The 22,519-nt window shown below is 39.4% G+C and overlaps 1 protein-coding gene across 1 annotated transcript in view; it reads right to left on the bottom strand.

Annotated features, from left to right (window-relative positions):
• The window catches only part of CDK14 (cyclin dependent kinase 14), a 516,006-nt gene that overhangs the window by 106,806 nt on the left and 386,681 nt on the right, over positions 1–22,519 (bottom strand). Inside the window, exon 12 of the mRNA XM_079785896.1 lies at positions 11,587–11,635. Coding sequence (XP_079642022.1) covers positions 11,587–11,635 — 49 coding nt within the window. The remainder of the gene's footprint in view (positions 1–11,586; positions 11,636–22,519) is intronic.

Below are 22,519 nucleotides of genomic sequence, written 5' to 3' on the forward strand. Positions count from 1 at the left end.
GGATATAAAAAGGTAACATGGGATTTGTGCCTTAGGGTATGGACTCGGCTCAGTGTCTGAAAGAAGAAGGCCGTTATCTTTGGAGTCTCCTACCCATTTGCTCCCCAGTAATGACAGGTGTAGCAAACCAAGGCCATGCTCCCAGCCTTTATTTACTGTGTGTCTAGAGATGAGCCACTTACTCTCCCTATTTAAAAGCTGTAAACAGTAAGAATAATTACTGTCATTCTTACCACTAAATCCCCTAGGTCCGTGGTCGGCAAACTGCGGCTCGCGAGCCACATGCAGCTCTTTGGCCCCTTGCGTGTGGCTCTTCCACAAAATACCACGGCCTGGGCGAGTCTATTTTGAAGAAGTGGCATTAGAAGAAGTTTAAGTTTAAAAAATTTGGCTCTCAAAAGAAATTTCAATCATTGTACTGTTGATATTTGGCTCTGTTGACTAATGAGTTTGCCGACCACTGCCCTAGGTCAAGTGGACAACCAGGGGCTACACACTTGGTTTAGACTTACCCATCAATTCATGTATAGAAAGCATCATGAAAAGGTCTACCAGATGCTTTGAGTTTGGTAAGTTTTACATTAATTATGTACAATGCTATTTGTTAACATAGCACTCTTAGGAGGAACAGTTAGAGAAGGGGGGATCTTGTTTCTACACACCAGAAGTATTTAAAAAAATGATTTGGTGACTGAGCTGTACCTATTCCTAGAAAGGTAGAACTGATACTCTGGAAGATATCTGAGGAACCTCTACTGTGGAGGTATTCATGTTCAAGGACAACTGCTTATTTGGAATGAATGAAACGCTCTGACTGGCAGGGGAGGCAGGGCGTGATAAAAAACAGAAGGTAGGAAAGCTACCGTTAGCCGAAGGCACTCTATCATTTACACCCATGTCCTATTCACTACTTGCAAAATCCTGCCAAGGGTTTTGAAGATTGAAAAACTGGGGATCAGATTGGTTAGTGAGCTTCCTGAATATTAAATGATTCAGTAATGGATCTAGGATGGGAACTTGGTCCCTATGATACCAAAAATTGTGCTGTTTTCAGGCGTTTTCTTGTCTTTTGTGCCAATAATGAGTTTTGCTTTCTTCTTTTCTACTCTTTATTGGTTCATATCAATAATATTTATTGACTGTGTATTCTTACAAGGTCAGTAAGACAGCAGGTCAGATGCACACATCAACATGAATAAGTCTATTAACTGTATCTTCACAAAGAGTGGAATTTGAGCCCCAGTTTTATAGAAAGTCTCCCTAAATGATGAGGGGGACCCCTTGTCCCTATAAATAATTGGACCTCTTGTCTGATCCTAATTTTGAAGAGGGCAAGAGGGTGGGGGGTGAAGGCGGCCTAATATATGATGATGGAAGATGATTTGACTTTGGGTGGTGGGCACTCAGTGCAATATACAGATATTGTAACACAGAAATCCACACCTGAAACCGATATGATCATATTAACTAATATCACCCCAATAAATATAATTTTAAAAAGTGGAACCACAAAAAAACCACCATCAAGGTAAAGTGTGAAGTGGGTGACAGTAGACATAGGAGATGATGCTGTTAAAATCATCTCTTTGGCCCTAGCTAGTTTGGATAGAGCATCAGCCTATGGACTGAAGGGTCCCGAGTTCAATTCCAGTCAAGGGTACATACCTCGGTTTCAGGCTCCTCCCTAGGCTGGGCCCCGTGTGGGAGGCAACCAATCGATGTATTCTCTCACATCAATATTTTTCTCTGTCTTTCCCTCTCCCACTCTCTCTAAAAATCAATGGAAAAAGATCCTCGGGTGAGGATTAAAAAAAAAATCATCTCTTTGTCCAGTGACTTCTTATGTTCATCTTCATTTGGAGGCTAACGATTCTCTAAATTCATAAACATTTTCTTAATGCAAAGAAAGTGATATAAATAAACAGTGAGAAAAGGATCTCATACCTGGCATTTCCTACAAAGAAAGAACAGTAAAAATGTATGCATTTCTGTTCACAATCCACTGTTTAAAGTGTGGCAATTTTCAGTGTTCTGAAGCTGAGAAATTAACATATGTGCCCACAGAGGCGCGTGGAAGCTTATTCAGAAAATGGAGCTCCTCTCACTAGTACCTCATATGTGGCGAAGAGGCAGCTGAGCCTTTATGATATTTTTTGAGTAGAGTTAGGGGAGATGAATGAAGCTGGGAACAACAGCAGAGAGGTAAATTCTTAAAGGAGTTCAAAAAGGGGAGAGAACTGTGTGTCTCACCCCTAGCCGTTCCCAACAGAAAAGAGAGAACAGGAGAAGGAGAAAGGAATAGAGGGCTTGCAACAGGCAGTACCCCTGAGGAGGCAGCAGCGTGGCTTCCAGAGGAGAGCAGGAGGGGAAGGAATGTGTGCTTGATGTTCTTTGATACTTCCCCTAGTCCCTCTGCAGATTCATTACAAATTATTTGGTCCTCCAGAGCTATTATCTTCTCAGAGTGTTTACAAATAAAAGACAGTAGTGAGAAGCAAAAAATATAAAGCAAGCTCTCTGGTACTTGAGTGCAAAATGCAAGGATTCTTGAGCCTAGAATTTCCAAAGCATCAGACATCCATATTTGTCTGACGCTGTGGGCACTGAAAATAAAGGAATAGTTTACATGTTGGTCTACGGCTTTGCCACCCAGTACAGTAGCTAAGCATATGGCTATTTACACTTACTAAGTACATTTATTCTTTTTTTTAAATATTTTTATTGATTTCAGAGAGGAAGGGAGAGGGAGAGAGAGATAGAAACATCAATGATGAGAGAGAATCATTGATCGGCTGCCTCCTGCACGCCCCTTACTGGGGATTGAGCCCCAAGCCTGGGCTTGTGCCCCTGACCGGAATCAAACCTGGGACCCTTATGTCTGCAGACCGGCGCTTTATCCACTGAGCCAAACCAATTAAGGCTAAATTAACTACATTTGAATCAAATTAAAATTAAATTCCCAAGGTACATCTCAAGTTCTCAATAGCCATAGGGACTAACGGCTGCTGCATTGGGCAGCGCAGAAAGATCATCGACAGAGAAGGTTCTATAGGACAGCACTGAGTTAAAGGGGACAGAAAAGTCAAGCCTAATGTTACTTCTCTCAGTGACTATAAGCTTTCCTGAGAACGCTCTTTTTCTCTGTGCTGAGGGTGGAAAATAATTCCTTACTTACATATAATTTGGAGGATACCTAATTTGAACCAGGCAAGAAGTGGAACCATCAGTCAGAGGCCTATGCTTGTCACCTGATGGGCCAGAGACCAGGCAAAGCAGACTGTGAATTCTGGGGAGAGCTGGGCTTGCCCCTCTGCTCTGCCTCACGCAGTGACTCATCCCTGAATAGGAAACCCCAGCACTGACTTGTGGAAAGCAGACTGGCCCCAAAGATGTCCACTTGCCAAACCCTGAAGCCTGTGAATATGTTACCTTTTATGGCAGAGACTTCCTAGATGTAATTATAGTGACAGACCTTAAAATAGGGAGATTAACCTGAACTACACATGTGGGCCTTAGAAGTAGAAAACTGCCTCGCTGGAGGCAGAAGAGAGGGTGGGAGTGATACTACTGTCATTAGCTGGTTATTAATAACAGGAAAGGAGCAAAAGGGAGGCCAGACATTATAAGCATGGCCATCTGGGCAGCTTCACCAGGAAGCTGGGAACCACTGGTCCATTCCCTGCAAATCACTGGGGAAAGGGGTCCAACAGAGCGGAGATGGATACATGTGCAGTGAAGCTGGGGTGACGTAGGGCAGGTACTTGTCGGTCTAACCTGGAACAGAAGTCAATGGCCAGAGGGAGTGGAGCCCATGAAAATCTGGGAATACATTATCCTCCAGACAAAGTTTGTCCTCTTGGCGCTTGGTTTCTGGCTCTTTTGTTCCTCAGGCTTTGCTCCTGCCTGTGTCCCCTCCATAGCCATGTGGCCCTGTAGACCCCACACTCAATGGACTGATGGACTGCAGCAGGGAACACAGACTAAGCTTGCCTGATACTGGATTGGACTGTGCCCCAACATGGAATGGAAACTCTGGGCAATGGCTTTAATCGTGGTCCTGCTAAAGGCCCAACTGGACTCCTTCCTTGACCTTGACGGGACAGAGGGAAATGGAAACTCAGGGATTTAACTCCATGCAAATAAATGCCACTTATCCTCCTGGGCGACTCTCAGAAAATTCTTTTTCTTGAGATCTGGTGAGAAGCCCATCCCCCACCCCACCCCCAGCAACAGGTAGGGAGAGTTCCCCACTGATCACAGTAGGAGAAGTGAGAGATCTGAAGCATGAGAAGGCCTCACTGCACTGCTGCTGGTTTGAAGGAGGGGGCACCATGACGAGGAGCACAGGTGACCTTTGGGAGCTGAGTGAGACTCCCAGCTGAACCCAGTAAGGACACAGGGCCTCAGCCTGATGTCCATGAGAAACTTAATTCTGCCAGCAACCTGAATGTGCCTGGAAACAGATTCTCCTCTAGAGCCTCCTTGGGTTTTATTCCTTAATGAGCTGGACGGCGAAAGGAAGGTATTAGCTGCACCCTAAGAGTGTGCTTTGGATGACGAATCCAACACATAATCTCAAAGGATGAAAAACAATGGCTGTTGCCAACTCCAGGCCTGGCACGTACTGCCAATTAGTGAGCGAGGAGATGGATATTTTCTCTCCATCAGACGAAAAACAAAACAACTCATGCCCAACCGATAACAAACAGCATCACCAGGGATTATTAATGACAGTGAATTCTTCACTTCAGAAAGAAAGACATGGACAAGAAATCTGGCTATGACACAGAATGCCAGAGGATCATCTCCTGGGGACAGTGGGAGCTGTGTGGAATGGGCAACAAATCTCACAACTAAGAACTGAGTGGGTGGCCAGCAGGCTGTCATCTCCAGCACCGAGACTGTCACAATCCCACCTTTGTCCAAATGGCACACTCCCCAGCACTGGCACAGGAGAGGCACGAGCGGATGTGGGTGGTCAGACTGCTGCAAACACTACCTCCCCAAGACACAGGAAGTCACACTTCTACTCCATCCCAGCTCTCCAGATGCCTAAAAACTAGACTGGGAATGAATGACTTCAGTTCCCAGAAGAGATTTCTCTACCCAAAGTTGTAGTGAAAACAAAATAACAACAGGTATTGCTGAGTCCACTCAAATATCAGGGTTTTAAAACTGGTAATATTTCTTTCATAAGATTTACATTGGGGCATACATTCCAAGCTATAATTTTCAGTAGTCTTGATTATTTAACCTCACTGAGCAATTTTTTTTTACTGATTTATTTCAAGCTATAAAATGCTGATGTGTCTTCCCTGACTACCTCCCCAAGATTGTTACAAGAATATGAGGATGTGACAACATATATAAAAGCAAATTCTATATTGCAAAAGGCTGCCCCAATGTTAATTACCCTTCTGTCCCCATCAGAGCTATGACTATGGATCAATGAGGGTATGTTATGGCTTTGACTAGGAACATTTCATATGTTATCACATTTATGCTTTGCTACTATCAGTGATCAGGACTAGGCCTCTGGCAAACTTGCCAGCTTTCTCTTGGACAACTTTCTCTCTGTGCTCCTAGCCCCCGGCCCCAACCCGTGTCTTTGGATGGACCTCTATGCTGTCTACTTTGAGGAACTCTAGGGCTGCTAGGAGATCCTGGAAAGCAGCTTCTATTTTAGAACTCCCTCTTTTTCCCTTTCAAGAATCCACTATGCAATTTTCTAGAAGAACTGCTTTCATTGGGTGGCAAGGGGTTTAATGGATGTGATAAACATCTCACCTACAAAATGCTTTTGGTACCTGAACTAATGGTTCATTCTTGTGAAAATGAATGTCCCCAGAAACTGCTCTGAACTGTGACTTTCAAGTAGGCAGGTGACAGTATAAAGTCTCCAAACATTACCATGTGTGGATAACCAAGGTCAGGACACTTGCTTTGATTTGATTGTCCACGTGTTAAAACAATATTTTCAAGGGTGTGGTATGAAATGACACTCCACATGGCCTCCTAAGACTGGACTCAATTCCATAGAGCTCAGCAGTTGACATTTGCAACTCCAGCTCTTCCTTTGAGTTAAGAGGACAGAATTCCAAAATGTCTGCCCAGTGTCTGCTTTAGAGCTTGTGACCCCCATAAACCTATCCCGAAAAAAGTGCATTGACGATGTAAAGAGCAATTTCTTTGAAGATATTGTGAGAAAAAAAAATCCCTGGGCATTAAATAAATTAAAACATTTACTTTGAAGTAAATAGAATTATAACAAAAATGATCAACAATGAAAAAATGAAAGTGGAGAAAGATAATTTAAAGATTTGGCTCAACTCAACTGCTCCTCCTAGTGTCAATAACTGTTGTTACCTTCCTCTAACATTGCTAAACAACTGGTAAAGAAACTGAAAGCTCTATCTTACTTTGTAATATATTATTATTTTAGAAAATTTTAGATCAACTAAGAATAAGGTCGAGTAGAAAACAGGGGCCTTCAAGTTTCTTGAGAAGGCACTGATTTAAATCTTAATGATAAGCAATTAAATATGGCAATACAAATTCAGTAGAAAACCACAAACATAAATATATGGAGTAAAATTTGTTATTCCTCCAAATTTTATTTTAAATACATTTTATGCACATATGGCACAACTATCTATCAAGTAATCTTTAAAATATGCATTGGAAGTTAATCATCAAATTAGATAAATATTCTAATAAAGTTCAAGAACACTATGTTAGGGCTTGTGACTGCTGGTACTTTTAAATATACACAGGTAAATGCTTTCTTCTCTATTTTTGAATCTTCATAAAGGTAGCTTCATTGTTAAAAATCTGTGTTTATTACAGATTTTAAAGCATTTTTTTAATTCTTAGAAGAAATCCAGTGGAAATTAACTAACAGGAAGAATTATAAGGAGAACTAGAGCACGTGGGAGGAGTGAGCAGGACAGGCTGGCCTACACCTATTCGAGTCTGTGGGCGGGCTCTGCTCTATCAGCTACCAGCTGGGTTTTCAAGTCTTGTCTTCTGTGACTTTGGTGGTTTATCGTTAGTTCTCTTTTTGCTACTTTCAAACCTCCCAAAAACTGTTCAGCTGTTAAAAAGTTCCAAAACAAGCAAATGTGTTCCTGGAATCCGACCCTTAACTTTGCTGGAGAACATATACTAAGGCTTCTTCTGCAGCCAAAATAATAAAAGATCTGTTAAGTGGCTGAAATTCTTGGTTGATTGCACATACATGCCAATGTCAGACAACTATAAATAGAGAGATTTGAAAGAAAAATAGGGAGAGTCTTTATAACTCCAATGCAATAAAGTGGAATGTTTTGAAGGCAGTCAGGAAACAGTACATGCATTTATAAAATTAAGATTTGTGTCCCTTCAGCCCCAAATCCCCTCGGAGCAGGAAGAGCCCACCCAGATCATGCACTTCCAGTATAAGGGAATAAACCAACTTTCTTTTCTTTACTGATGTATATTTATTATTCCCAATCCTGTAATTAAGATTTCTTCTTTATATTATCCTTTTTGAGTTTAGATAGCTGCTAGGTCTTTTGATATTTTTCTCCCATCGGTGCTTTGTTTGCCCAGAATACTAAAAAAATCCTTCAAAGGATGAAATTATGCCCATGGTTACTGGTGTAAATGAAGTCAGCAGGGAGTTGTATGGGTGTTACCTAGGGCAGAGTTGGCCCCCAAATAATCTGGGTCACATGTTACAGCCGTTCAAAGAGACTTGAGGATTCATTTCTCAAGAAATCCTTATTCTCCCAGGCAGGTGAACATACCCACTGGCTTTAATAGCTGAGTTAATAAATATTTTTAAAGACATTGTTACTTAATTTTGAATGGTGACTTACTTCTTTATGTTAACCTACCCATCTTTTATTAACCCATCTAAATTGAATTCAAATTAGTTCTTGCAAATGAGTTCACTCTGTTTTGAATCTATTACTGCTGTACAAGAGAATTTACCAGTTGCTTCAGTGTCATAATTGTGCTGTAGACAAGCAAATTTGTTTGCAGCGATGGAGAAAGTCAGCTCTTGCTCAATAGGGTTTAAATGCAGTGCTTCCGAACCCAGACCTCACTCTGAAGTGAGAAGTGTTGAAATGTCAATGATGGTTGCAGGGTCACACGTTCACATGGAGGAAGAATCAATAATCTAATTAATGTCTCTGAATTCTCAGTTCTTTCTAAATTGCATGGGGTTTGAATTGCCTGAGGCTAGAGTTTATTGGCTCTAAGGATTCAGTATGTAACACTGGGATACCAGAAAGTAATATTTTAATATTTTTAGTGATGATTTTCTTACTTAGTGTTTTCTGAAATAAATCCTTAAGGCAAAATAAATAAATAAATAAATAAATAAATAAATAAATAAATAAATAAGACTTACAGGAACTTTTAAAATTAGCATGTTTCTAAACAAGTCATGTTGATCATTAAAAAAAATTAGCTCAAGCTCAGATTTTAATATTTTACCTAAAATGTTTTCAAAGTAATCTAAGGTTGGGACTCAGTTTATTAAATAACTTTGAATTAATTCTCAAAAATTTAAAAAGCATATATGATGGTAGAGATGAAAAGAAAATCATTAACTATAATTCTATCAACTGATTAACAAAAACTTTACATGAGAATGTAATATTTCAGTATTTTAGACCTTGTTTTTGGTTGAAAAATTATAAATCCTATGTTCATTGAAAATGCAAGTAATAAATATCTCTAAAGTAATTTCTTAAAAAGACACTGTGCTCTTATTTTGTAAGCAATAATATTCCTAAGAATTCTTATTTGCCCTCAAAAGTAAAAGCTGATATCTTGAACCTTTTAAAAAAAATTTAAAGATTGAGTACAACGCACATAATTTTTTAAATTTCTAAAGCAGCACTACCAGGATTGCACATCCTGATTTTTGTCAATGAAATTACCTATTGTTATTGTGACATAAATGATAGCTCCCAGAAAAAGGAAAGCATCAGGTCTTAGGTGGTCAGATTGAAGTGAAACAACGCAAAGTGTGAGTACTACTTCAATTTTCTTTTTCTCTTTGGAAGACATTAAATAACCTAGTTTCTCCTGGGATAGAGTAATGTAAATGGACAAAAGAGTCTTCTCTGAGGAGCATCCCACTAGTCACTATGGAATGACTGAACAAGAGAGGCCATTCATTGGGGCATATATGTTAGTGTGCCCATGATGGCAGGTGCTGAATACAGCTGCAACAATGAATGACTGGAGGGGCGCAAGTGTATATGGTGAGGGGTCATATCCACAAGAGGGCAGTGGAAGAAATATCAAGCATCATCCAAAGACCTCCCCCCACACCCCGCCCCCGTTTGCTGTAGACTATTCTAAGTGGATAAGAATTGTCATATATTTTCACAGGCAATTAGGAGGCCATTCTAGCTTTGTGCAGTTGAAGAAAGGAAAAGGAGTTATCTAAAGTGGAGGCTATTTTCTACAAATGATATTATATGTAAACTAGAGGGCTGGTGCACGAATTCGTGCACCAGTGGGGTCTCTTGGCCTGGCCTGCAGGATCGGGCTGAAACTGGCTCTCTGACATTTCCTGAGGGGTCCTGGATTGAGAGAGGGTGCAGGCCAGGCCAAGGGACCCTACTGATGCACGATCAGAGCTGGGAAGGGATGCTGGAGGTTGGCCAGCTGGGGTGGGACTGTGAGAAGGCTCCAGGGAGTATTTGGCCTGTCTCGCTCAGTCCCAATCAGCTGGACCCCAGCAGCAAGCTAACCTACTGATTGGAGCATCTGCCCCCTGGTGGTCAGTGTACATCATAGCGACGGTCAACCTGTCTGCCCCCAGGTGGTTAGTGCACGTCATAGCAACTGGTCAACTGTCTGCCCCCTGGTGGTCAATGTACGTCATAGTGAGAGGTTGAGAGGTCTTAACATATCATCAGTATATTACCCTTTGTTTGGTTGAATGGATGACCAGACAGCCAGACACTTAGCATATTATGCTTTTATTATAAAGGATGCACCAGATTTTCCTGTTACTTCAAAGATAGGGTTAGAGATTCAACTGCCTTATTATGAATTATTTCATAAAGTGGTTAGTTGGTTGAACAAAACTTTTTGAGCAATTAGGAGAGAGGGATGTGTTTAATCATTTCATTAATGTGGTAACTATACACTGTATATATTACCGTATTTTCCAGCATATAAGACGACTTTTTAACCCAGGAAAATCTCAAAAGTCGGGGGTCTTATACACTGGAAAATACGGTATTTGGGTTTTAAGCAATCTGATATACATTGTCAGAGATTTTTCTAACCTAGCGTATTTTCTGGCGTATAAGACCCCCGACTTTTGAGAAGATTTTCCTGGGTTAAAAAGGCGTCTTATACGCCGGAAAGTACCTGATGTATGAAAGCACGTAATTAAAATATGTTAGACCGCTGATCAGTGGTGGTAGTGATGGGGGCATGGTGGTCAGTAAAAGGGTGAGGAACACACACAGAATGCTCCTAGCCTAGGGCATGCCTCCCTAAATATTAGGGAGACTCTAGATATTTAGAACTGACTCTTCCAATGACAAATGCAAGGCCATGTGTTAGACAAAAATAATTATACTAGAAAGTTCTTCTAAGTATGAATTTAATCAAAATAAATGGCCAGATCTTTCAAGTAAACCACTGCAGAACTTTATCTATAAATTCCATGAGTTCCTCATAATAAGCTGTCCACTGTATCTACTGACAGTATTGATTAAAGACATTGTTATTTAAAAAAGTTCTGTCTCACTTTTTATTTTCATAACTTATGGCATCTATAATTAAAATGTAATGACAGTAAAAAGTGAGATAATAACACTAAATTCCCCAGAGACAAAATTTTGCTATGAAAAATTATAGTATATTTTATCAAAGGAGTTCTAGTTACCTTTTCCCTAGCATAGTGCTTGAAATGTGATACCCACTATGAGACGAGTGACTCAATTACTCTGCCTTTCAACTTTCAATGATTTACTAGCAACTTGGCTTGCAATAAAAGACCTTTGAATAACTTGAGTAACCCAGATCTACAGATTTCATCAAACTTTGAAACCAAGAAATAAAACTATTTTAACAAGGTCAGGTGACAGAACAGAAATTAAATAAATGGAGTGCATATACTTTGAGTGATGTATGTACTTAGTTTCCCCATAAAGCTTATGTGGGAAATAGGTGAACTGAAAAAATTTGAAAGATCAATTTTATCTAGCTCAACAGTTGTCACCAATCTTATTTAGATGATAAAATCAGTCATTATATTGTACTTAATAAATGCTGCTTTGCTGACATACAAATGTTTCTTGAAATCTAGTTATAAGATTGGCCAAATGAATTTTAGGATTTACAACAATGAAGCAAGGCCACATTGCTCTAGGAACACAAACTCGTCTATACAACAGTGTTGGTTCAGTCTGAAGATGGTGGCTGGCAGTTAGGGCTCAGTAACTGGTTAATGGTTAAATGAATGGATGAATGAATAATGAAAAAAATGTCATGAAAACTTATCAGGAGAGTCTTAAAAATTCAGAGAGAGAGAGAGAGAGTGAGCACAATCTGTAAAAGACTTACTTATTCCAGGCTTGTCTAAGGTGTTTAGAGCTGTACACGGTAAAGCGTTCTGAAACAAAGAAAAATAATAAACAATCTTTGTTGCAAATGTATATATTGTTATACTGTTCAAAAGTATGTCTATAAATCAACTTTTAAAAAGACAGTGTTAGATTTTGCCATATTATGCTAGCCATAGTAGGTCTTCACCTTTAAAAACAGGAAGATCTTAACATTTTAAACAATAAAGCATTGTTTAATTTTGACTATAGTGATTTGTTTCATAATCTGGTTTCGTAGTCATTATTTATTAGAATAACAAAGTTTTAATTGGGTTTTAAAAATAAATATAAATTCCAAACTATAAGTAGATTTACAGGAGAACACTGATGTAACCGTAAAGCGAGACCTGTTGTTTTCTCTATGAAGAGATCTCTGATCAAATACAATACTGTTAGCTCTCCTTTCTTACACTCTATGACATCTGCACTTGCTCTAGGCCAAATTAGCAGCGTCCTATAGTGTATATTTATCATTGAACAACTTTGTTTTTTCAATTAAAACATAACATTTGTTTTACCAAGTTAAACAACAAAGTGGCACAGAATAGATATTGATAATCTCTCCTGCTCCCATTGTTTACTTCTGATGATACACTGAGTGGCCAGATTATTATGATCTCTGAACACATAATAATCTGGCCACTCAGTGTGTGTGTGTGTGTGTGTGTGTGTGTGTGTGTGCGTGTGCGCATATATATATATATATATATATATATATATATATATATATATATATGTGTGTGTGTGTATATATATATATATATATATATATATATATATATATATATATATATATTAGAGGCCCGGTGCATGAATTCGTGCATGGGTGGCATCCAGCCAGCCTGGCCAGGGGGAGGGAACATGGGCAGTTGGCCAGCCTGCCTGCTGGTCAAACTCCTGGTCGAGGGGACAATTTTCATATTAGCCTTTTATTATGTAGGATATACACTGAGTAGCCAGATTATTATGCGTTCAGAGATCATAATAATCTGGCCACTCAGTGTATAGCAATAGTTAATGGCTTCATATGTCTCTTTCCACATAATTCTTATGTTAATAAACACAAACCCATTCACTATATACACTATTTTAATTTTTTAGATAGAGTGTACAATAACCATTCTCTAAAAGTTTTTAGGCACTTAGTAATATACAGTGGATAATCCTTCAAATCAAGAAAATAGATGTAACAATTGTTATAAAACTCCATTAATATTCCATAGGATAGAAGTACCATAAATTATTTGACGATTCTCAAGCTGATGAAAATTTAGGTGGCTCCCTGTTCCTTTCAGCTTAAAAACAATGCTTTAGCAAATATCCTTGCACATCTATCTCTATACACTGATGCTTTCATTTCATCTCTGTTGGATAGATTCCCCAAAATAGAACTGCTTGGCAAATTGTATGTACATTTTACATTTAAAAAGACACTGACAGTTCACTTTTCATTTTCTCACAAGCAATGAAAAAATAATGTTTCTTTAATAGTATGATTCCTGGGATGTAAGAATGATTCAACATATGCAAGTCAAAAATATATATCACATCTATAGGAAAATATCAAATGATTGTCTCAATCAATTCAGAAAAATAATTTGACAAAATTTAACATCCATTCATGATAACTCAATGAATTGGATATAGAAGGGAAGTACCTCAACACAATAAAGTCCATATATGACAAGCCCACAGCTAATATTATACTTAATGGTGAAAGGTAGAAAGCTTTTCCTTTAAGATCAGGAACAAGACAAGGGTGCCACTCTCACCACTCCTATACAACATAGTAGTAAGTGGAAGTCCGAGTCAGAGAAATTAGGCAAGAAAATAAGTAAATGGATAGACAGGCAGGCAGACAGACAGATAATTTGGCATGCAAAATGGAAAGAAGCAAAATTGTTTCTGTTGGAAGATGACAATTTTCTTTTTTTAAAATATATTTTTATTGATTTCAGAGAGAGGGAAGGAGATAGAAGGATAGAAACATCAATAATGAGAGAGAAAGAATCATTGATTGGCTGCTTCCTGCACGCCCCACACTAGGGATTGAGCCCGCAACCCGGCATGTACCCTGACTGGGAATCAAACCATGACCTCCTGGTTCATAGGTTGATGCTCAACCACTGAGCCATGCTGACCAGGCTGCAGATGACAATTTTCTATACATAAAATCTTAAAGATTCCACCAAAAAAGTTAGATCTAATAAACAAATTCAGTGAAGTTGCAGAAATCAAAATCAATCTACAAAAATCAGTTGCATTTCCATATACTGATGACTTATCCAAGAAAGAAATAAGGAAAACAATCCCATTTCTAATAACAAAACAATAAAATACCTGGGGAAAAATGTAACCATGGAGCTTAAAGATCTGTACACTGAAAAATATAAGACAGTGATAAAAGAAACTGAAGAAGATACAAATAAATGGAAAGATATTCCATGCTCATAATTGAAAAAATTAATATTGGTATAATGTTCATATTACCCAGTCATTTATCAATTTAATGTGATCCCTATTAATATTCCAGTGACATTTTTTATAGAAATAGAAAAAATAATCCCAAAATTCGTATGGAACCAGAAAAGACCCTGAATAGTCGAAACAATCTTGAGAAAGAAAAAAGCTGGAGGTATTATACTTCCTGATTTCAAACTTATTAGAAGCTATAGCAATCAAAACAGTATAGTACTGGCATAAAAACAGACACATAGGCTAATGAAAGAGAACAGAGAGCCCAGAAATAAATTTATGCAGAAAAGTCAACTAATATTTGACAAGGAGCCAAAATACTCAATGGAGAAAAGGCAGACTCTTCAATAAACAGTGATAGAAAAACTGGATATTCATATGCAAAAAAAAATTAAAAATAAAACTGCATACCTACCTTACACCACTTACAAAAATTAACTAAAAAGCCCCCCAAAAAACTAAAGATTTAAATGTAAGACCTGAAACCATAGAAAAAAAGAACAGGGAACCTTGCAATGATTTTATGGATACAATATACAAAGCATAAGCAACAAAAGCAAAACAAACAAGTAGGACTACAAGAAACTAAAAGCTCTGCAGAAAAAAAAGTCAACAAAATAAAAGGCAACCCACAAAATGAGAGAAAATATTAGAAAACCTCATATCTGATAAGAGGTCAATCTCAAAATATATAAAAGCTTTTATAACTCATAGCCAACAAACCAAAAAAATCCAATTTTAAAAATGGACCAAGGACTTAAACAGATCTTTTTTCCAAAGAATATACTCAAATGGCCAAGAGGTACAGAGAAAGGTGCTCAACATCACTAATCCTCAGGGAAATGCAAATCAAAACCGTAATGAGATATCACCTCACTCCTGTTCAAATGGTTATTATCAAGAAGACAAGAGATAAGTACTGAAGAGGATCTTGTACATTCTTGGTGGGAATGTGAATTGATATAGCCCCTATGGAAAATGGTTTGAAAGTTCTTCAAAAAATTAAAAATATAACTGCCATAGGATCCAACAATTTCATTCAAGCATGGGTAATTGTCAAATATTTAATAACCTGCAAGGCAAAAGCATTGACCAATCAGTACAGAAACTGGCCACTGCTATAATGATGTGCATTTGCTGAAGATCGGCTTGACTACAAATAGCATTGATCTAAAGCTATAGGCAAAAGTGCTCACCAACAGAATATCCAATGTCTGAATTATTATCTAGTAGATTGAATTATATAAAATGCAACATAATTCAGCTAGTTGGTGTAGAGCAGAAATTTAAAGGCATATTCTAGGTTTAGGATTAACTGACCAAGTAAGGAGAAATGGGAAGAATGGGTCTTTTAATAAAGGTTTTTAAAAAAGTTATTATTATCTAAAGTCTAGCATTTAAAAAGCAAGATATATTTTAAAAATTAATTACATCAAATGTCCTTGTAAAACAAATTTGATCTCCTTAACTTTGTACTCCCCACAAAGCAATTTTAATAATTTGCTATGATTTTGGGAGCAACAAGAATTCCATTACAGATAAAATTAATACAATCTTACATTTACAAGTAACTTATTATTCTTGGCAATTAATGACTATACATAAATATTACTTCTAAGAATTGCTTCTATTTAGAGCTTAACAGGATATGCTAATAGAATTTTTTTCCCCGAACTACAATATGTCAATTTTAGCTGTGCATAAAAAGAGCCAAAATTGATAATAAAACATGCCGTATAAAAGATGAAACAATAAGAAAGAATGAAGTCATTCTACAACCTTCTCTTCAAGTCACATAAACTCTTCTTTTAGCAAGTGTCACCTGGGCACCTGCCCGCTGTGCCAGGCGCCACACTGGCAATGGGCACACGGCAATGAGGAAGCCCTGGTTCTAGTTCAGTGGCACTGAAATGTAAATGCAGAATTACAAGCACAGGATGAAAAGTGCTGCAGTGTGGATAGAGACACAGTCTCTGGAGAGCCCAGAGGCACAGCCACTCCCTGCATCTCTTTCTCTTCCAAAGGAAGACAAGATAAACTCAGACATCTGAAACCAGGAGGAACACCCGGGACCCGGTGTCTTGTATCCAACAGCATCTTTCAGAGCTTCGCTGCTCAAGCCCACCACTTCCAACAGGGTCCTTTCTAACATTCTCTGCAAGGAGCATACATTATATTTACATTTCATTTTTTAAAAAAAACAACCATTTCCATCACAAATAAAAAGAATATTCCATTAGAACGAAAGCAACATCATTCGCCATGTAAGTTTTAGGAACAAAAACGGGTTAACATCAGTGCCCCAAATGAACAACAGGTGCGTTTAATAAAATAGCTCTTCATCTGCCGAGGAGGGACTGTATCACATTATTCGAGTATTTGCCTATGTGTGTTTTACACTGGTCTTCCGTTAAGTTTACTCTCTCACTGGGTACTTCAATGCCAGCTTTCTCTTTCCAATTATGTTTAAACTAGCAGTTTAGGATGCTGTGATTTAAAGCAGTGGCTAACTCATAGCATAACGGAAGAGTGCAATTAATTTAAACCTGCAGGCTGATTTTTACCTTCTCTTCTTGCAGGGACACTGCAGAGGATGGTCACACACAGCAGGGGCCCAGGGAAGAAATCACTTGCTATGCAGCATGATGGGGATGGGGGACAGAAGGCTGGGAAGGTTTGCCCTCACACTGTCAGCCATGCTAGCACACTGCTAGTCATTGAAATTCCACGGGAAAACAAGTGGAGAACAATGCTGCAGATTCTCAAGGCCCCCAGCTTGAAAGAGCTACACCTGAAGTGGCCTGAGGCACTCTGAGAGCTGCCTAGAATCCACAGGAGGATGAAACCTAAATTGGATATTACTCATCTGCTTATCAGTATGGACTGTATTGTGCAGAGTATTTTGTTAATCTCCACATTCCCTTTTCACCAATGTTTTTTGTACATTATAAGACACTGCTGTGTTTTTAACTTCAAAAACAAGAAAACAAATAGTTAAATTAACCAACAAATAAAAAGACCAAGTATGTTCAAAGGACTTGAAAGGCTAAGCCAGGATTTGTAAACTCACATTTTTCTTTCTTTCTTTTTTTTGGGGGGCATGGGGGGGGGGAGGGTTGATGGAGGATTGGAGGGAGGGAGGTGAAGGAGGACTAGCAATAGAGGAAAAAATCATAAGAAGTCTCAAACTTTAGTATATCTTTTGCAAATGGATTTAATATCATCCCATGTAAATAATACCACAGAATAAATATCAGTCAATATCAAAATGAGTATATCCAAAACACCATTGGAAATATTGGACATACTTTATAATTAACTCTTCCAAACCAGCAATTTTCGATGATGTGCCACAAGAGGCACACTGGTGTGCTGCAAGAATTTTTAAAGCATGCAATATCTGACTATTTAGTCAAGGGCACTGACCTCTTTTCCCTTAGATTGTCAAATAAAAAAATGACAACAGTCAACAAAATAGCCATCTGGTGAGAATGAATCAAAATCATGCCTATTTTTGTCAGATTGGCATACACACACACACACACACACACACACACACATGTATCTACACTAATAAAAGAGAAAGATGCAAATTGACTGTACCTCTGTGATGCCCACCAGCCAATCAGGAGTGAGTATGCAAATTAACCCAACCAAGATGGCAGGTTAATTTGCATATGCAGGCACCAAGAAGCCAGGGGCGGGGCGGCGCCAAGTGGCCTGGGTCCTGGGGATGGGTGCCATGCCTGCAAACTCCCAGGACCATCGCCGATCCCGGAAGGTGAGGGCAGCCATTGCAGCTTGACAACAGACAGCAGGGCCTGCTTGACCATAGCTGTGGCGACCTGTGAGCAGGCAAGTGGGCCTACAGGCAGCACCCAGCAGGGCCTGCTTGCCCATCACTGTGGTGTGGAGCAGGCAGGCCCCGCAGAGAGCAGAGAACCATGGGGAGTGTGCCTAAGCTGTCAGTAGGACATTCCCTGAGGGCTCCCAGATTGGAGAGGGTGCAGGTCGGGCTGAGGGAACCCCCCCACCCAGTGCACGAATTTCGTGCACGGGCCTCTAGTATATATATATATTTGGTGTGCCCCAGAATTTTAGTAATTAGCTTCTGTATGCCATGAGATAAAAAGGTTGAAAATCACTGCTCTAAACTATATATTCAACTACTCACAATTAAATTCCTTCAGATTCTTTTGCATTGAAAAAATGCATTGCCTTAGCAGCTCAGTGGATAGAGCATTGGCCTGTGGACTGAAGGGTCCCAGGTTCGATTCCAATCAAGGGCACATGCCTGGGTTGTGGGCTCGACCCCCCAGTAGGGCCATGTAGGAGGCAACCAATCAATGATTCTAACATTGATGTTTCTATCTCTCTCTCCCTCTCCTTTCCTCTCTGAAATCAATAAAAATATATTTAAAAAATGCATTTACTTTTTCTTTCTGAGCTTGTACAAGTAGTAATGATAGAAGCAAAGAGCTATGGGCATCCTATTACCTGGCTGAGGTGGGACCTGAAGCCTCTCTCAAGATTACTTCCATAGAAAGAAAGGGTTCCAGTCCCTTATAAGGGTGAACAATGAACATAGTCATAAATCACTGGTGACATTTCAGAAAGTCACCCTAGTCACTTGTTTATGCAACAAATAATATATCTGAGTCCTTTAGGGTAGAAGGAATGAGTATTCATTCATTCTCTTACTCATTCTGCAAATATTAATTGTGTGCCTGCTGCTTGCCAGGCACTGTTCTGGGCACTGTAGATAGAACAGTGCACAAAACATATACAGTCATGAGTAGCCTATGTCATGGGAGCCAATACTAAGGGAATATCAATTGAGAAAACTATATTTACAAATGTTCACAAGATTTTGCCTTTCTATATTTATTAGGAAAACCAGGCCAGCAGTAAACATTTCAGTTGATAGTCTGATCAAGATTTAAAATAGCTGGATTAAAACCATCTATAGTGCTTAGAACAGAAGTAAAGCAGAATTCATGTATAGTAGAAGAAGGTTTACCCCAAATAGAAGGCTAAGCTTGTTCCAAATATAGGGAATTTAGGTATCTCAGCTCCAAAAAAGCACAGGGATCCAAACAGGGCTCTTTAGAAATTGCACAGTTGCAATTCACAGCTTTAAAACACTTGATATCCCCAAAATTTATGCTTGAGATATGACACAGCTCTAGTGTTACCAGCGAGAAGCTCTGATGTGACACATTCACACTGACCAGAATTGCACTGCCCTGTAGCTGGCACCAGAGTGGCTTCCCCAGATGCTAACAGTTGTCTTCAGTCCTAAAACCAGGAAACTGCAGCATCCTGACCAGCCCTGGCTGCAGCAAACCATCCTTCAACTGCCAACGGTGCACATGTTAAAATGAGTAACCTATGAGCAACTTTCATAAACAAATATTCTGCTATATTCCTTACACTCTGACTTCGGACAGCATTTGGTTTTTCTATGTACATACATATGTGGGTTTGGGAGTGTATATTCCCAGGTGAGGTCTTCTAACTATCCACACCTTTCCCAACCTAAACGTCAGGAAACACTTCTCTTTCCTTAAGACGTTTTCTCTAGAGAGGTTAAGTTTAATTAGTCAGGCATTTATTAACCCTTTGCACTCGCTTGCTTTTTTCTCGATTCTTTTATTCTAATGCTAACCGTGTCGAGTCACACTAGACATCTGAGTGCAAAAGGTTAAAGTCTAAATTGTACCATTCACAAATCAGAATGGGTCTTTACAGCTCCCAGAAAAGAAAGGAGAAGCCTCTCTGTGTGTCCCCACCCAACCCTCCATCCAACTCAGCAAAGGGGGAAGGGATCAGGAAGGGAGCACTCAGAGGCTTCCCAGGGAGGTGAGAGCTAGATAGAACCTGACCATCAGGCAGTCTAGCCATTTCATGTGACAAGAAAGTGAACTGAGGTTAGAAAGGTTGAGTTGGCCCAGCCGGTGTGGCCCAGTGGTTGAGCGTTGATCTATGAACCAGGAGATCAAGGTTCAATTCGGGGCCAGGGCACATGTGTAGGTTGTGGGCTCATTCTACAGTAGGTGGCATGCAGGAGGCAGCCAAGCAATGCTTTTCTCTCATCACTGATGTTTCTATCTCTTTCTCCCTCTCCCTTCCTCTTTGAAATCAAGGAAAAAGAAAAAAGAAAGGCTGAGTTGCCCGAGGCCGTGAAGCAGGCTAGTGGCAAGGGCTGAACCAGGCTCTGCTCCCAGTCTACTGCTACCAAAGAGCTGGGATACATAAGAAGCACAAACAAATCAAAGTTCCTTTAACCAGCAATAAAAATCTCACTTGCAACTTTATGACATTCTGGAAAAGGCAAAACTATGGGGACAGTAAAAAGATCAGTGGTTGCTAGGGGCTAAGGGAGAGGGCAGGCTGAATAGGTAGAGCACAGGGGATTTTTTTAGGGCAGTGACATTACTCTGTGTAACACTATAATGAGGGATACATGTCATCACACATTTGACCACACCCACTGAATGTGCAATACCAGGTATGAACCCTAATGCAAACTATGGACTCTGGGTTATAATGATGTGTCAATGTTGATTCATCGGTTATAACAAATGAACCACTCTGGTGGGGGATATTGATAATGGGGGAGGCTGTGCATGTGTGAGGACCAGGGGAATATGGGAAATGTCTGTACCTTCTGCTCAGTTTTGCTGTGAACCTAACTTCTCTAAGAAATGAAGCCTATTTTTAAAAATTTAAGCACGCAAATAATACTCTCCTTGCTCCTAATGCTCTTTCCACAGGCTTCACGTGTCTTATGCTTTCAAGTCTAGGAGAACAAACCTGTCTTGTGTACATAAGCCATCCCCCACAAATGTCTTCCAAGTTCTAGTGACTTTAGACATATTACTTCAAAAAAAAAAATTCAATCTTCACCGATACAGCTCCTAGGGCAATAGAAACTAAAAAGAAAATAAACAAATGGGACTACATCAAAATAAAAAGCTTCTGCACAGCAAAAGGAACCATCAACAAAACAACAAGAAAGCCCACTGCATGGGAAAACATATTTGCCAATCTTATCTCCAATAAGGGTTTAATCCCCAACATTTTTAAGGAACTCATACAACTTACAAGAGGAAGATAAACAACCCAATCAAAGAAATGGGCAAAGGACCTAAATAAATACTTTTCGAAAGAGGACATAAGGAAGGCCAAGAGACATATGAAATCATGCTCAAAGTCACTAATCATCTGAGAGATGCAAATCAAAATGACAACGAGGTACCATCTCACACCTGTCAGAACGGCTATCATCAACAAATCAACAAACGACAAGTGCTGGTGAGGCTGTGGAGAAAAAGGAACGCTCGTGCACTGCTGGTGAGATGCAGACTGGTGCAGCCACTGTGGAGAACAGTATGGAGTTTCCTCAAAAAACTAAAAATGGAACTCCCAGTTGACCCAGTGATCACACTTCTAGGAATATATCGCAAGAAACTAGAAACACCAATCATAGCAGCACTATTTACAATAGCTAAGATTTGTAAACAGCCTAAGTGCCCATCAGCGGACGAGTGGATTAGAAAACTGTGGTACATCTACACAATGGAATGCTGCTGTAAAAAGGAAGGAATTCCTATCATTTGCAACAGCATGGATGGAGCTAGAGAGCATTATGTTAAGCGAAATAAGTAAGTCAGAGAAAGATAAATATCACATGATCTCACTCATGTGCAGAATATAATGAACAACATAAACTGATGAACAAAAACAGATCTAGAGACAGAGAAGCATCGATCAGATGCTCAAACCTCAGAGGGAAGGTAGGGGAGGGTGGGGGTAAGGGAGAGAGATCAACCAAAAGACTTGTATGCATGCATATAAGCATAACCAATGGACAGAGACAGCAGGGGGGTGAGGGCAGGTATGGGAGTGTGTGTGTGTGTGTGTGGGCAATGGACACATACGTAATACCTTAATCAATAAAAAAACGAAATAGAGAAGGGGAGCACACATAAATTAAAAATAATATTTCAGTGCCTCAGTTTTCCTATATTACACACAGGGCTCATAGCAGTCCTTACTTTAAATAGTTAACCATGCATGTTCACTGAGAAAATGCATCTCAAGAGCCAATAAGAGTGTCTGACACATAATAAACATTCAATCCTTGTTAGCTATTATTACTGCCACAACTGTTATTAATATTCGTGAAAAGCTGAGCATCTGGTACAGTTATGTTATAGATATACAAGGCAGACATATGGTATATAAACGCAGTATTACTCTAGGGAGGGTAAATGCTAAGCTACCCTAAATATCCATTGTGAGGCAACAGTTAAATGAATAAAAATCACAGACACGTCGTTGCTCTTCTAACTCCTTGTATGTAACTCTGTGATTCTACTGCCCTAGTGGAGAACGAGGGCTGGCATTCTGAG

This window comes from Cnephaeus nilssonii, assembly GCF_951640355.1.
Source record: "Cnephaeus nilssonii genome assembly, chromosome: 12".
In the NCBI taxonomy this organism is placed as follows: domain Eukaryota; kingdom Metazoa; phylum Chordata; class Mammalia; order Chiroptera; family Vespertilionidae; genus Cnephaeus; species Cnephaeus nilssonii.